The 17,648-nt window shown below is 41.1% G+C and overlaps 1 protein-coding gene across 1 annotated transcript; it reads right to left on the bottom strand.

Moving 5' to 3' along the window:
* Positions 1 to 283: 283 nt before the first annotated feature.
* Positions 284 to 16,987, bottom strand: API5 (apoptosis inhibitor 5). Its single transcript, XM_036384126.2, has 14 exons — positions 16,817 to 16,987; positions 13,144 to 13,305; positions 12,261 to 12,354; positions 11,709 to 11,774; positions 11,196 to 11,347; positions 9,671 to 9,877; positions 9,029 to 9,133; positions 8,246 to 8,335; positions 7,487 to 7,668; positions 6,207 to 6,300; positions 5,640 to 5,696; positions 4,513 to 4,589; positions 4,039 to 4,175; positions 284 to 2,436 (listed from the first exon to the last, which is right to left on the bottom strand). The coding sequence occupies exons 1-14, from the start codon at positions 16,883 to 16,885 to the stop codon at positions 2,357 to 2,359; spliced, it is 1,572 nt and encodes a 523-aa protein (XP_036240019.1). The 5' UTR covers positions 16,886 to 16,987; the 3' UTR covers positions 284 to 2,356.
* Between the last annotated feature and the right edge of the window lie 661 nt (positions 16,988 to 17,648).

The raw sequence follows: 17,648 nt of genomic DNA, 5'->3' as shown, positions 1-17,648 counted from the left end.
TAAGACAATGACTGACTCCTTTTCACCGAATTTCCAAATAAGATGTAAATGTGCAGCTTTTGCCGAATATTTAAATTCCCCCTCAAAATTCTACATTTGAAAGTTGAATTACTTAAAACTTGAAACATTTAATGCAGTCTAATTATGATTCCTTAGTGGTAAACAGCTTTCTGGATCTACAGCAACTTAAGGAGTAACTGAACTACAACAAAAAGGTACCACAGAACTTCTTTTACTAAGGTGACACAATACTGCAAAGTAACTGTGAAACAATGAGCCAAACAAAATTACAAAATGAATTTATTCCAAAGCTGTAAGGGAACATTTACAATTCAACAAGATGGTAAACAGGTGTTTCCACAAGAATTCACTATTTTAAAATTAGATAGGAAACTGGGGAAAAATGATCTAACTACTTCTGAGGCCACAAGAGCTTTGCACATCACCTCTGAAATACAGGAGTCACACAAAGAAAACTCACCCAAAATTCAGTGAGAAAAGCAGCTGCTAGTACCTAGTTACTAGTCTAAATACAAACTGTGTTTAGGCCTTGGGATTACATTATTAAATCCCCTCAAAATACCAATTATAGCCGCAAGTGCAAAATGTCTTTTCTTTTTCTTTTCCCTCCCAGAAGAAGCTTATTACATATCTAGTGCCTATTTTCAGAGTGACATTTTGACCTCACAAATTTCTTTGAAGCTTTTAGCCAAGTTTCATGGTTTTAATGACAAATCAGAGTTTAGCAGCTGGCATGTAACAAGAAATACAGTCAGCTCCCATGTCCTGGAATGTCCAAAGTTTCCTACCTACTGTTCCAGAGTTAAGCAAAAAGAGACTTTGAATTTAGCATCCTCAACAATGTTTCTAACTTTGACATAATTTTGGCATTCTGGCCTTCTGATTGTAGTGATAAATATTAAAGAGTGTTAATGAAAACACCTGAATGAGATTCACAAGCAAATACAAATGCAACTAGGGTGGGGAGACATCACCTTTTGTGGATATCACTGGGCAAAAAAAGGAGGGTAAGACGTATTATTCACTCTTCTAAAGCCTAAGGTATTTTACATCAACATGCTCTGGGAACACTTAATTAAAATTCTTTTCCTGTTTTGACTTCTTTTTACTATAAACTAATTCCTTTACAATGTTGAATGACCTGAGAAGTTAAAATTTTGAGTGGTGAGAATAAAAAAAACCAAAACAACATTGTGCTCTTGCATTGTATTTTCTGGGTGCACATCAGTAAATAAAAATCTCAAGTTGTCATGGAAAAAATAGCATGGAATTGTTAACTTTTCCATTTGAATTGAACTATGTAGCTGGAATTTTTCAATGTTACCCAAAATACAGTTTTATTTATATATTTTTGAATGCAACTATTGGTTAAAAAAAAGAACCAAAACACACACACACGAAAATCACAAAACAAGAAAAACCAACCAACCAGCCCACCCTCAAGTGCCAGCTAATCCAGAAATCTGCATAAAACAGAAAAGAGCCAGAAACACCTATGGTCCAGCTCCAGTCTATGAAGCTTAATCACTGCATCAGTCTTTACCCATTCCTAAAATAATTTGTCATTTATTGTTTTGGTTTTCTATGCTATTCATTTACTGAGATTTCACGGCATAACTATATGCACATATTCATATTAAACATTAAAAATTAATTTTCAAAACATCACTTTTGTATTACAATGCACGGAGAAGAGTAAGATGTGCAAACCAAAAAACGCCACATTCTCCACATCTCTAAGTAAGAATGCTTCATGCTACAAGCAGAACAGATTTCCAGCCATGTTGCAGACTTTAAAAAACCAGCATGTATTTAATTCAATTCAATTAAAGAAAGTAAATCAAAGCAAATTTAACAATGGTACTCTTCTCCACATATTGCAAAATATGGTTACAGATGAGGAAAGGATTACTTCAGCTGCTAAGCTTATCTAACACATATCTCTGTTGTCATGCCTTTCCTGTCCATTACTTAATACATAAACTCAATTATATATTTCAGTTATGCAGTAGCTGACTTTTAGGTTAATATACAAACTGTCAAGATGCAGCTTTTGATGAAACATCTATGCTCTTTTCCAATTTTGAATCTTGAAGACACTTCAAAAGTAAGAACCCAAAACTGCCGACTGTAAGCATCCAAAAATACAGTTGTAGTTTCACTATGGACAAGTTGTAGTCCGTTAGAAAAGTAGATCATACATACAAAGGTATAAAGAACATTTAAGTCAGTCTCAATGGAAGGCAGTCCTTGAAGAAAACAATGCTCCAAGCAAACTTGCTGAGTAGCACTTTCACTTTAGCCCTTCAGGGGCATGCAAGATTTAGCAGTCTTCTCAGTAGATTCTTCCTCGGCTGCGATTGCCACGTCCTCCCCAGCCTCTTCCTCGTCCACCCCGGAAACCACCTCTTTGCTCTGAAATAAAGAGTCAAAACTTTTCAGGAAGGTTTTATGCTGTATACAGATCCAAACTGAATAGCAGGATCTGGAGGTTCTGAAGGGTAACTTCAGTCTCTGAGGCTATGCCTCCTTATGGGCCATGAGATTGACGGGTTATTTTCTGATGGAAAATGGACCCCACTGACTTTTAAAAGGAGGTCAGGAGAATGAGCCCATCCAAATTAAGTGGAGCCTTTCTGCATACTAATACTGTGATACATAACTGTCCCTGTAATTTAGGACTATATTTGGGCCAATCTATCACCACAGATAGAAAGCTGGCTGCCTAGCTCTTCCTTCTGTTCAATAACACAATATTAACCTTGAGGTGTTGGTCTGATTTGCTACTAGTGATTTTATAAAACTATGGAAATCCAGAACTTTGTCTTTCTCTCTGTCCTTTCCTATCCTTAAGTTACCAGCAGCATATTATTCTCTTTTTCTGGGGCTGGTATCATCATTCAGTCACAAACCCTAGCTAGAGATGGATACCACACTAACTATTTGATACTGTAGAAAGTTTTTCCTTTCTATTTGTTAAGAACATATCTGATCACAGCAAAAAATTACCCAATAGCACAAAACTTAGTAAGTTTATATAGTTTCTCTGGATTTGTTTGAAGGCATACCAAACCCTCATTCCTCTTTCATGATTTCTCTTCATGTATAGTCTTAAAATACAGTTTCTATTAATCTACAGAGAGAACTTCATGCTGGTTTTAAAGGCTATAGAAATTAGGAGCTGACTGACTAGGCTAAAGCATCTCACTAATAAGAAACAGTAGCAAGTAATAAAACATTTGAATGCTTCCCAATCTTTAGACCTGCAGGATTACAAGCTTATCTTAAAAGACACAGGTGTGTCATCTGATGTCTAGAATAAGAAATTTTGAGATGGTGTTATCTCTTCTCTTTGCTTTATATATCTGCCAAAGCTTTAGAATAGTTTTTCAACTCATGGGTGTGGGTGACAATTTGTCATAGCAGACTCTTTCCTTGCCAGAGGTAGGACCAATGGGCCTACAGGAAAGACAGGAACGGGCTGCTGCCATTGCTGGTCCTACTCATTCAGTCTGCAACTGCTCTTGTGCTTCACCCAAAAATATGACTTGCAGAAAGGCAGATTCAGTATGACTGGGAGCACGAGGATATAACTGTGTGCATGCAGAGTGAACCTAGCAACTCCCAGAACTTCTGGATCAGGTCTGCAACATCAGCAGTGGCTGTAATAGGAATGCAGCACAGGTCCAGTCGTATGACAGGAGGTGACCCAGCTCTGCCATTTGCTGCAGCTGGCCTGTTCAATGGGAAACTGGTGCACTGTGTGTCATAACAGAGAACACAACAGTTCAATTACTAACTCTAGGTATTAAAACACTACTAAAACTAACTTGCAAATGACTTAAGTCATAGGCTGGTAACATTCAAACACTGCAATACATCGACAACAAGGAAGAGACCAGCACAAACAAAAATTCATGGCAGTACAATTTGATCTTCCATGAAAGTGATATTTATTCACCCCACCCCAAGACACAACTGTCACTAGACAAAGTTTTTCCAAGCTGCCTAACTTACCGTAAGAAAAACTACCCAGGTTACTGCTGTATTTTCCACTGGGAGGATTGTATATTTGCCTGGCATCCCTTTTTGGTCCTGCTGAAGCTTTCTTTGGGGGTGAACTTGAAGTTGTATCTTCACTTGCTCTTTTTTGACTGACAGAAGAAAACAAAAATATATCATTACACCCCTATGGTGACAAGTACAGTAATAGTAGCTCAGCCACAAAGATCAACCACTGGAAGCCAGCAGCAGCCAATGATGATGCCCTGAATAACAGTATCTCAGAAGAGCCTCCAGTTGATTGTCTTTAGTATCCCTAAAGCAAGACTAAGAGCATCTCTCCATAGCCACAGGATGGGTGTTATTTCTGATGTGAAACTTTTAGCTCACATGCTGTCTATATTGTACAGACACAGCTTGGAAGGTTAATTTTTACTGTTTACAAAATAAACCCCACTGTTTTTCTTTTATTGTATGAGGAACTCTTACCTTGCATCTGCCTTCTGTACTGGTTTCCAGGACAACGTAACTGTACTTTTGTAAGAAGGAGGAATGTGGAAGAGATCCTATGGATGCAGAATAGGACATGTTATTCTACAGTTAAATTTATGTCGATTGCACTTCAAAATTTCAGCTACTTACTTACTAGACTCCAGAATAACCACTACTTTCCAATAATTTTAAACCCTTTAGTCCCATGGCAGAGAGAGAAGGCAGTAGAACACTGCCTTATCTGGCTGCCTTTACTAGGAAATTCAAGTAGGATTTATCTTAGCAGAATAGTGTCCTACACTGACCAAATACAGAATCATACACTAGGTTGGGTTGGAAGGATGTTTAAATGCCATCTACTTCAATGACCCTGCAATGAGCTGGGACATCTTCCACTAGATCAGGTTGCTCAGACACGTATCTAATCCAGCCTTGAATGTTCCAAGGAATGGGGCATCTGCAGAGAAAGCCTGGGACTTCTCTCCTTCCCTGTGCACCACAAGCACCTTACAATGAACCACAGTGGCTCCTGTTGGAAGACATCTAATATCCCTATGATGGTACAAGATAAGCTTCTCAATATGGTAGGCCAAGTTTTTGGTTCACTGTGGGAAGTGAGAGTGAGAAAGAGAGGAAAAGGGGGTTAGAAGAAATCAGAATGGTTTTGTGGGCTCCAGATGAAAGTCTATTTCTTGCAGCCCATCTCTTCTAGGTGTTTTGGAGAAACAGGTTCTATATAGAAGCTTGCTCTGCCTCCTCCCTCCTTTAGATCTCCTTGCACATCTTTGGACTATTCCATACTCCTCACTGACACTGCAGGAAAGGGTAATGACAAGAAAATCCAGAGACCCCTGAAGAAGCTAAGGTGGTCTTTTCCTGGGGACAACTAGTACTGTAAGAAAGTGTGTCCACACCCTATCCCAAGAAAATAAGCAGCAAAAGCTAAGCTGCTAGCATGATCAGCAAGATCCACATCTCTTCAGAAAAAGTAAAGCAGCACCAACTCTGAGCTGGCTGCCACCAATTAACACAATACCACAAAACAACTTGGTTCAAATCTATTCCTTTCTTCTGCATAGGTTACTCTGCAGTGGGAATTTAGTCCTTCATAATGTGAGACTTACCTTGATTAAAACATTAATGTTATTGGTTATTTTCAAGGCAACCACTTTAATCTTGTTCTGTAAAAAAACCAGACACCAATGAGCATCTAGTACCTTTATGCCAACCTCATTACACAAAGCCATAACATGAAACTCATTGTTCTTCCTAGTGAATTGCTACAGTAACAGTGATAGTGAAAAGTGTGTACACTTGTACACTTCCAAGTTTTTATCACAGCTGCTTTTAAGATTCTTGTAGTTTCACACTAACTAGTTGCTTTTAATGTTCCAGTGAGGTTCCCACTGTGGTTTTTTTTTGTTCAACATATGAAAATCTCCCCTTCAAAACAAAGCACAGAGCACAATTCAACCAAATACATGCGGCTGCAGCAAGCAGCTAAAAGTCAAAACTAGATCATCTTCACTTGCAAAATGTAGCATAAGGTAACATGTACTTGCAATAATGTTAGCACTATTATTTCCTTAATCTATTTGCATACTTAAAACTGACTACAGCCTATTAATGTGTGCCAATGGTTCTTTCAGTAAGCTCAACTAGAAAAATCCGAATTCCTGAACAATTCTTACCTCCTCTGTTTTCAAAGCTTCTCCTGTTTTTCCTTGAAGTGCCAGACGAAGCTGTCGGATATACACCTGCAATCCTCGAGCAAAATACTGTAGCCTAAAACATTTAAAAGCAATCCCTTAGTAAAATTTACACAGTGCTGTAGAAATAAAAGCATAAGCAAAGAGAAGCTGTAATCTTGTTTCTTCCCCTTTAGGAAAAATGCTCAAAGTAAGTCTTCCATCAATCTGATTTGTGCTTCTTTAGCATCCAGACAATAATTCACACCTTCGTAGAGTCAGAGAATTACAAAGGTTAGAAGAGACCTACAGGATCAGCTAATCCAACTGTCACACCTAAACCATACTGCAAGTGCCACATCCAGATGCCTCTTGAACATTTCCTTAGACAGTGATTCCACTACCTCCCAGGGGAACTTATTCCAGTGCCCAACCACTCCTCCAGTAAATTTTTTTTCTCTAGTATATAATCTGACCCTTTTCCTGGTGCAACATAAGGCCATTTCCTCATCCTTTCAGTTGAGACATGGCAGAAGAGACCGATCTCCTACCTCACTACAACCTCTAGACAGGCAGCTGTAGAGGGCAATGAGGTCCCCTCTGAGCTTCCTTTTCTCCAGACTAAACAGCCCCTACTCCCTCAGCCCCTCCTCATGAGACTTGTGCTCCAGACCCTTCCCCAGCTCCACTGTCCTTCTCTGGATGCACTCCAGCACCTCAATGTCCTTTTTCAAGCAACAGTCCTGAAACTGGATATTGCATTCGAGGTGAGGAATCACCAGTGTTGAGTACAGGGGGACAACCACTGTCCTGGTCCTGCTGGTCTCTTGATACAGGTCTGGATGTCATTGGTCTTCTTAGCCACCTGGACTCACTGCTGGCTCATACCCAGCTAGCTGTCAACCAGCACCTCCAAGCCCCTTTCTGCAGATCAGCTCTCAAGCCACTCCAGCCCAAGGCTGCAGTGCTACTGGGGTTGTTGTGACCCAGCTGCAGGACCCAGCACTCCAGCTTATTACATCTTATGCAGTTGTCCTTAGCCCATCGATTCAGCCTGTCCAAAGCCCTCTGCAGAGCCTCCCTACCATTCAGTTGATCAACACTCCCACTCAACTTGGTGTTGCCCACAAACTTAGTGAGGATGCAGCCAATCTCCTCAGTCAAGTAATTGATAACGATGTTGAATAGGACAGGGCCCCAATACTGAGCCCTGGGGAACTCCACTAACATTTTTTAACAAACAACTTGTAACAGAACATTAATACTTGCCTCTAAATCATTACCTGATTTTGAAGTCTTTCAATTTCTCTGCATTCAGCTTGGCTGTGAGGAAGTCTGGAAGTTTGCGACCTAGCTGATGGAAGCTATACAATAAACACTCCACATAGCTGAACTGCAACTTGGGCTCTTCATTGCCAGCATTTTCCCCATTTTCTGCTTCCTCTGGTGGGAGTGGCATATACTCCTGAAGAACAGAAAGGAAAACAAATGCATGAGACACATTTATGCTGAATGACTGCTCTTTCACAGTGTTTGAATTGGATGGTTTATGCTGACAATTTAAGAAGCATCCACCATCTCTATACTAATGGATGAAGTACTGAACAAAGTCCTGGTGCAGGTGGTTTACCTACACTTCTGTGATTTGACTCAGAGGAAATACTATGGTGGCACAACTATCACAGGAAGCAATAATGTACTGCACCAATGCTTCTGAAATAGTGCTGAATTTGCTTAGAATTGTCAGTGCAGATACAGTGTTTAATGACATCAACACCAGTCTCTATGATATGACTATGAAATTTAAAAAGAAGAAACACACATGAACTTACTGGATTAAAAACATTATTCAGGTAACAGCTCTCTATCTACAAAGGCTTTAAATGGCAAAATTATGTTCAACCTTCTATCAGTGCACAGGACTATCTCTGAAATAGCCACTTCAGAAAAAGGATAAAGAGATGAATACATAAAAATAACTTGTTTTGATGAAAACTTAATTTCTTAGCGTTTTACATGAATAAAAACTGAAGTAGTCTTACCAGCAATTTATCAAACAGCTTCTTCAAATTTGATTCAAGCTTTTCCATATCACCACAAAATGAACTCATTTCAGCAAGAAGCTTCAAAACCTACACATAAGGATAGCCAGGTTTTTGTGTGTTAACTGAACGTTACACAAGCTTAACTTTCAACCTAAAATCAATTATTATCACATCACCATGATGGTTGTCACAGTAGAGGCCAGCTATTACAACTAAACCCCTCCCAAAACATCAGGAAGCAATTCAAGGAAGAACATGCCTAATTTGTTTTTCCTGTCTGTAAACAGAAACACAGATTTGCATGTCCAATCCCAACAAGCATTAGTCAACAAGTAAACAAAACTTCATCTCCACATCTGCAGCACAGCTCACCTTCAGGTGAGAGCCACAGAGATCTAACTGAAGCCGTGGCACTGATTAATGTAAACAAAATTACAGACATTAAGCCACTCCCTTAGGAGGCTAAATTAGCCCAAACTATGCAACCATCATTTCAGTAAATGCTATGTGCTTAAAAAAAATTGAGAGTAATATAAAAATGATTACACTGATCTACTTATTCTACCTTGCTTCAAAAGCTTGGGACAGATGACACACACTTTAAAAGGCAATGCTCAGTCATACCTCAAAAGAGCAAATGTTTTTTCTAGTGCAGCTACTTTTCCTACAAGCCAAGAAATGAAAACTCCTTGAGGAAAGAGCTTGTGATTTTTAAAATAGCTGTCTTTATCTAGGATGGTTATTCTTCACTATTTGAAAGACATTTTAGCTTTGGCTTACCTCTAACTGGATATCAAGACCCTCCACTAGAGTAGTCAAAGAGCTGAGGTTTGGCAGAACATGCTCACAGAAGTAAGTAACAAATTTTGTGGAATGAACATTTTTCTGAAAAATAAAAAGAAACCCACAAACAAATGATCACACTTAATTCATGTTCGTCTTGAGTCTGAAGGGGCTAAATGTTTTTCTCCCATCACCCCTCCACCCTTATAAATGCCTGCCTCACAGCTGTACCTTAAAGCTTTATGAAACTGCCCTCTTACTCCTAAAACACAGACCTCCTTGCAGGTAGCCTAAATTCAGAGGATGACCACAACAGCAGCTGAAAAGATTGCTTGCAAACCAAGAATAGGCCCTTAAGCTCTGCAATTGCCTGGCACTAGACTTGAAATAATCAGATTAATACAAAATAATGTGAGAATCTTGTCAAAATTAACTGTAACAGCTTAATTTGAAAAGAGAAGAGAAAAACACAAGGTAGCTATGCATTTGGAGGCTTTAAGGATGTTTTCCAACATTTGGATACATTAGAGGTTAAAGGTGGAGAAGTACTGATTTGTGGTCTTTCAAACATAATCATTGGGAACACTAAAGCCAAGCTCCAGCCATTAACTTCCTCATGCAAAGCAAACAAATACATACTGAGAACAGTGGCACTGCCTGCCGAGTGCACTGCAGAAGTCTGTCCACGCAGTCTGTATCTGATGGATTGAACGTTTGTTCCAGGTCAGCCTGCTCAGCCACCAGCTCCACCAGTTGCTGTCTCCCACTGACTGTCTGTAAGCTTTTTAATCCAGACAATATTTTCATGAACAGAACAAATTCCTCGCCTGTCACATCTTCCAGAACCTTAAGAGAAAACCAGAAAATGTATTTTTGTGGTGAATTTTGTGGTGACAATTTGCAAGCCTCCAAGTCAAACCTACTGGATTTGAAAAGGTAAAGTATGCAAATATTTAGCATTTAAATTTAACATTTAGTAATTTAAAAACACAAGTTTGAAGGAACACATTCAGTATAATTGAGTGCACCTACAGATCAAAGCAACTGTCATCAAGTTGTGCATAGGAAACTTTTTTTAACTCTAAAACAAACATTTGAGAACGAACTCCTATCTAACAAAAATCAAATGCTTCAGGCAGAATAAATGTTAAACAAGTATTTACTCATTACTGGTTGTTTTAAAACTTTTTGCATCTTTCTCATCTTAGGGAATACATGGAAATCTCCTAAGATTCTACAAAGACAAATGCGAAGTCCTGCACCTGGGATGAAGCAACTTCCCTGCATCAGCACATGTAGGGGACTGACTGGGTAGGGAACTGCTCTGCTGAAAAGACTGAGGGTTCTGGGGGACAGCAGGCTAAATACAAGTGACAGCACCATACCCTGGCTGACAAGCAGTGCTCTGGGCTAAGGACAAGAGCTCAGACTAAGGGAAACAAAGGGACAGGAGATTGATAGGTCCTTGGCTGAGCCCTCATTTGACCAAATCTGGAATACTGCACCTAGTGTTGGGCTCTCCTGTATGAGGAAGTGCTTGATAAGCTGGATGTCATTGGAAGGTAAATCAACAAGGTGATCTGTGTCTAGAGCACATGAGCTATGAGGAGAACCTAAAGCAATCAGGTTTTTCCAGCCTAAAGGAAGAGAGCTGTATGTGGGTGGAGCAAACTAACCTTCCAATACTTCAGAGCAAGACACTGCCCATAGCAGCCACGTTCTTTGATGAGGTGGACATGTCAGAATGAAACAATGACACAAAACTAAAACGGGAGGTTTCAACTGGAGAGAGGGAAAAAAGCATCTCTTGAGGACAACTGAACATTGAAGCTGGCTGCCCAGAGAGTATAGGAACTCTCCTTCGTAGGAGGTTTTCAAAACCCAACTGGAAAAAGCACCAGAGCTGAGCATGATTCACTGAGCTGAACAATCTCTCGAAGATCCTTTCCAATGTGAATGATTGGGTCCAATTCTAATCAAAGTCACTCTTACAAAATTAGAAGAGCCATGATTTTAACATTACCACAAAAAATGCTGCAAACTTGAGTGTATCAGAATAGATAAGTACAAGATTTGTACAATGCTCAAACAGACCTCCAAAGCAACACCAATGACAAGGGATGGTTGAACAATACTTGAATTTGAACCGAAATCAAACACTCACCTTCTTTGATTCAGTCAATATGAACTCCTCCACCTCTTTTGTCATCACTTCCTCTGGTAAGGTTTTCAGTTTTGTAGAAAGGAACTTAATGGCTCTCTCTCTCACAATATCCTCTCCCTGAAGAATCTGACTGAATAAACCTCCCAAAGTCCCTGAATGGAGAATAAATTGGATAACACAACTTATTTTAGAAGTTATGACCTGGACCATTTATACAGAAGAATGAAGTTTCCTCTTTTAATATTCCATGAAACATTTAAAAATAAATGCTATACTAACTTTAAAAAAATATTATTTTCATATATCTTGACATAAAAATTCACACTCTTTTATCAATCTACATAATTCAGATCCACAGTTATTAAGTTCAGTACTGCTTGCAAAACCAAACAATTAGTGTGCGTCTCACTTTCACACTGTACTAACAAGATACAAAATTGAGTCCTGTTCTCAATCCTACTACAGGCTGCAAAGTATTAATATAAGCCATGTATAGAAAAACCTGTCCTTTACCTTTAGCATCCATCTTGAATATACTGAGCAAGGCATTGTTCACCAAATTGAATTCTGCAGAATCATCTGGAGAGAGAAAAAAAAATTCATATACATACACTTGAAATGGAAAGGTTAAGGGCAGAAAACCAAAAAGGCTAATACTGTACAAGAAGAATTCTGTCCTCAGCATTTACCTGTAAACAACATAACTGGTATTTTTTAAAAAATTTTAAAAAATGCAACTGTATGGGACAAAATGCCCTCAGGCCCTTTCAGGTTCTAGAAACTGGATCAGAAATTCAGTGACTCTTTTTCAGAAAGCAATTTTCTGCAGTCCATAACTGGAAGGTTTCCCCCACCATGCCTTTTTCTACAGATGCTTTCAGAGAACTTGAATGAAAAAAAATTTGTTTTATCTAAAAGATTTTTGGTTTTGATTAGAAGGAGAAAACACAAGAAGGACATGAACAACACTGGGATTAATTATAAATCAATGAAAAATGTTCTACAGAAGCAAAATTGTATACATATTTAGGTGTGCCATGAGATCAGCCAGGATGTGTCTCCTACCTGACTGCAGAAGCTGGGTCAGTATGTCTGCTACCCGAGGAAGGTTATCTCCAGTGGCAAACTGAGGCAATTCCTTGATTGCTTGTCGACGGATCTGTTGAGATTGTCAATAACATGGAAATTAAAAAAAATTTAAACTTTCAGGAATTACATAACACCCCAAATCCCCCTATTTAGACATATTTATGAATAAAATAATGTATTTTTTTTAGAGCTAGGCAGCACTGGAGAAAAATCAAAGTCAAACAGTACTTCTGTTCAAAAAATCATTCCTATGATCAACAAAATAAAGGCTAGAATGTGTGTTATTAAGGAGTTTTATTTGCTGACAGGAAGGACAGTTCTACAGTTGTGTATATGGCAGGGATAAACTCTAGGGTTTGCTCCCAGCACGGAAAAAAGTCCTTGAATGATCTGTCCAAATCCCTTAAGACTTGATGAACAGAAATGCTTCAAAGGTACAGCTTCTACCAGCACCACAGAAGCAGCATGAAGCATCTCAAGAAGCACAACAGTCAGAATCACATCCCCGTGGTCTCAGGTGCAAACAAGATTCTGTCTCCCAGCAGTATTTATCAGAATCAATTACCACAAAGTGCATTTTGATAGGAAGCCATGTAAATGCTATTCAAATAAACTGTAAGTTTCTTTCTACAGAGCTATTCCTTTGATTAGTGGTGGGAGCTAAAACAGAGAAATGAAAACTGATGCATCTTCCCAAACCATCATACAATGAATTAAATGCAAGAATACAATTAAATTTATGTTTTCCAAAGACCAAGCCTGCCCTCCCAAAAGACACAGCCCATTAAACAAAAAGAGAAAAAAACCCAGCAAAATACAAATTCAAAGTATCAACTTGCTACAAGGTTCTTATTCTTACAGAAACATCTTCATCCTCGCAGAGGTCCAACTGGGCGTTGATAGCTGAGTCAGCTAGCTCAGGAAAATGCTTGAAGAACTTCGGAATGAACTGGGCTGCAAGTCTCTTCTCCTTGGCACCTCCTTTCACACCATCCAAGATCACCTGGTAGGCATCCTTATGCTAAAAAACCAAAACCAGAATACATAAATGGAAAAATCCTGGCTTATTCTCAAGACAAGGAAGGACTTTTTTTCTCCCATTCTCTGAAACTATTTAAGTGAACCATATTATACAAGCTTCTTACAAAGGAATATATTTTTTTCTTAGATGATATAACCATGCCAATTTGGTAATATTTGCCTCTGTTGCATGGCTTTTATTGTTATTCTGGCTCCTGTCTGTTCAAGCATGTACCACTCCAGCTGCCAGCCCTAGGGGTAACACCTTCTGCACACTGTGATTAGATTAGTGCAAGAAATTCTATGAACCCTGCCACTGAACTTGGGCAGTTTTTCAAGGAGTTTCTGCCTTTTGTATGCTCATGGATTCTCTACTTCATGTCGTTGAAGTAGAGATTACAGTAACTGTGCCACTGCAGTGGATCATGAAATCTTACTAACATATATGGTGCTAAAGTATCTTTGCCATCTATTCAGGTAGCTAACTCCACCTGGAATCTCTGCTATGTATTCAGGTAGCTAATCTGGGATGAAATACAGTGCTTGGAAGAACTGTTAAGGGAATCTAGATTTTAGAAAAAGCCTAGAAAACTCCAATTTTAAATATAGAAATATATATTCCAAATACAGGAATAAACACTGCAGTTGGAGCAGCTAGAATTTTCTCTAGCTGCTCCAACTAGAATCACACAGGTGCTTCTGATTCTGTGCCTGCAGGACCAAAACTTTAAATTAACTGAAGTCTTTGTGGTTAGCTGTGTTTTTGTAAAATAGAAGTCAGCATTATTAGGAAACTAGCGGAAATCAGGACCTTCTAAGATTAATTTTCCTCATGGCTGTGAAAAAGAATGCTTAAAACAGCTTATTCTACTTTGAACAGCAACCCTGACAGCACAGGACACTTTTTTTGCTTTATTTCCATTAAATTTCCCAGAGCCACATATGTCATCACCACTACTCCACATGAAAGTTGTCCTATAGCAAATACAGATACTAATTTACAAAGCAGTACACTCACTGCCTTAATGACCTCTAAAGCAAACTGCATTTTAAAATTTAGTGCCCATGCTCCTGAAGCACTCCCTACAGCTTGTTGATAGCTGTGTTGACAGAATCTGGACTGGGATACAGATCTGGATGAAAAATAAGCAGTGAAAGAATCAGTTGCCTTTCAGTTGAACCACATCACCACCCAGTTCCCTCTGTAGCTGGGCCAGTGCAGTGCACTGAGCAGCACAGGCAGGAATGAGCCAGCACGAACCAGCAACGAAAACACACATCAGTACAGACATGGGTTCACAGGCTGCATGTTAAGAACAAGTAACATAAAACTTAATACGTATGAAAAAGCATTCACACAGCACTGGAACAGAGCAGCCTGCGTTCCCTGCATTTGTGTTCCTTTATGCTAATTACTCCTACCATGTAGGCAAAATGCAGTTCAGGCAGGAGTTTTTTTATCTGTACCTGGCAGCACGGAATGCTCTAGAAAAACCACAGGCAACTACAGAAGCAGTTTGATCCTTCTGTTTTGTGCATTCCCTTCCCATCCGTGATAAAGGAATGTCCTAAGCTGGAGAAAGCGTCCAGACCTTTGTTTTAAATTACTGTTAATTGACCAATCATCCATTAACTTCTCTAGGTTAGTTCTTGAGTCAATTCATGCCCTGCAGTGCCCTGTGCCAAGGTCCACAATGCCTTATGAAGAAATGTTTCTCTTCCTCTTTATTTTCAGCCAGCTTCCTAATAGTTTTTTTCAACTTCTCACCTTCATTCCACTTGTGGACACCTCACACCTGAGCACCTTTCTCAACTGAAACACTCTTGGACAAGCTCAGTACTTCTCTTGATGCCGTAATTCTGGGAGTGCCCATGCCCATGCTCAATGTTTCCTTGTTTGAAACAGAGTGACCATGACGTTTTGCAGTAAGAGATCACATTCATGATGTTGTTAAGAGATAATAAAGCATTAAGTGGGATAGAATTGATGAACAAGGAACTCACAGCTTCTCAGAATGCAGAAACTGGAGCCACCAGGTAAGATTATGAAATGACAAATCCAAAGAGGTAACTCCACCACAAAAGTTAACAAAACAATGAAATGTTTTAGCACAGAACCTTTATATGCCAGAAGCACACTCAGTTCAACAGAGCATCAGAAAAGTTCACTGAAGAATAACCTCACCAGCTATGCTTGTTACAGAGACACTTCCTCTGGCTCTGGGAACCCGAAAGCTGGAGAGGGGCAAAGCTGGGAGAGTTTTAGGAATCCCCATTCTATACTTACCCTCAGAGGCTCTTACACACCTACCCTGTCACAGCCTGCATTTCTTAACCATGCTGGAGTTTGCTCTGCCTAAGACTGCTCTACCCATTCCTTCCTCACAAAAGCTACTCACAAAAATCAAAGTGAGATGAGCTGTGCATTTCTAAAGTGGCAAGGTAACAGCATGTTTTAGTCTGCACCTCTCCCTGCAGTTCCCTACATTTTATTTGCACTTTGGTGTCGGCTCTGAGGTGATGTTTTTGTTGGACTGTCTGCAAGGATGCTTTGTTTCACTAGGGCATAACCACACAAGCAAAGTGAACGGACCTGAATTAAAACAAAACTTCAGCGCCCCCCTGCCTCCAACCAATCACCAAAATATTTCTTCTCTTAAAGAACTTTTTAAGTGACACTGTATAGCAGTGTTATCGTTTAGTTTAAAATCCACGGTTAGATACAGATATGGCAAAACTACTTTCCTACTTATTGACATTACGACCAAAAGGAAAAAAAAGTATCTTCTGCTTTTTCAGGGGGCCATTTTGGAAAATAAGGGACTAATACAATTCCAAAACTAGTTGTAACTAACCATAGTATTTTCTACTAGTAATATTCTAAGTCATCCTCTTTTCTTGAATAATTCAGTAATGGTGTAAACAAATGGCAGATCTTACCAAAATTTTACAGAAAAAATATTTTTCAGTCTTGAGGGTCGACCTTACGTTCTTGCCTCAAGGAAGAAAAAATCAAAGGGCTACGTGCAGCTGTCAAACCACAACAGACTTCACCTTTCCTCAGCAAGCCTTTTAGCAAGACAGCCTGCCAGACGCCCTCCAGACCTGCAAGTGCGGTGTCAAAGACTTCAAGGCCCGAATTCGCCAGGCGAAACTCCCCGGCCCCTTGGAAAAAACAGCTTTGACTCTAGCTAAGAAACGGTTAATATCCGAGACGCCGCATTTAAAGGAGAGCTGCCGACAGGACGCGGATGCTGCAAAAGCGACGGGAGCCACTGCGGTCCTTGCAGATCCGCGGGCGCGCTGTTCACTTTTACCCGCCCTGCGCCGCCGCCGGCCTGAGGAAACCCAGCCGAGCACAGCCCCGGGGGCTCGCCGGCTGTGCGGCGAGGCGAGGAGCCCCTCTGACGGCACCCTGGCCCGACAGCCCCCCCTCGGCCCGGAACTCCCCGCCGTGGCGCTACGCAAGCCCGAGGCCTAGCAAGGCCTTGCAGGCCGCAGCCACACCGCACCTGGCCCGCCGTCTCCGTGGCGTCCGCCAGGATGCCGTAGTTGCGGTAGAGCTCCTCCACGGTGGGCATGGCGCGGCGGGGAAGGGGCAGAGCCACCGAAACACCGAACCCGCCACTGACGACGCCGCCGCCGCCGCTCCGGCCGCCGCTCCCGCTCGGGCCGCGTCGTCAGCACCAGCGAGGCGCCAGTCCCGGAGCGGCCGCGCGCCGCCGCCTGCGCGCCGCCCCCTGGCGGTGGGAGGTGGCACTGCAGGGCCGGGAGCCGCGGCAGCCAAAGGCGGAGCGGGGCGGGACCGGGACTGCGGCCGGGCAGCGCCCGACGGGCCGCGCTCCCGCCGCGCTCGGCCCTAGCGGCTGCTCACCCAGCCCTGCGTTATCCGCCCAGCCGCAGGCTCGGGCAGGGGCCGCGCTACGGGGTGCGCTCTTGTGCTCACAGATGCGCCATGGCCTTCACCTCTTGCAGTTTTTTTGTTTCCCCCTACCTCACCCCGGATCTTTGTTCACATTCCTTCTCCTTCCCTTGACTGATGCTTTTCCCCAGCGCCTCGTTTCTGTGTCCCTCTTGTCTGTCCTATACAAGTACATTGGGAGATGCTCGGGAAGTGCCTGTTGCACGCTGAACTCCTAGTACGAGGCGGAGACTGCTTTCCTGTGATTTGGTGACTTGCATCTTTTCCTGCAGAGGAAGATGCTCCCTAATTCCAGAAACTGAAGTATCTGCTACTCAATGCCAATGAAGACAGCATGTGTTCATTAGGCTCCAATTGCCAAATAGAAATTGTGGCAAAGGTTTTAAGGCTGCAGTAGTGTCTTCTTGTATATCAATATGCTT

Source organism: Molothrus ater, chromosome 6 (assembly GCF_012460135.2).
Source record: "Molothrus ater isolate BHLD 08-10-18 breed brown headed cowbird chromosome 6, BPBGC_Mater_1.1, whole genome shotgun sequence".
NCBI classification, from domain to species: Eukaryota; Metazoa; Chordata; class Aves; order Passeriformes; family Icteridae; genus Molothrus; species Molothrus ater.
The sequence above is the reverse complement of the archived record's forward strand: the minus strand, read 5'-3'. Positions and strand labels throughout refer to the sequence as shown.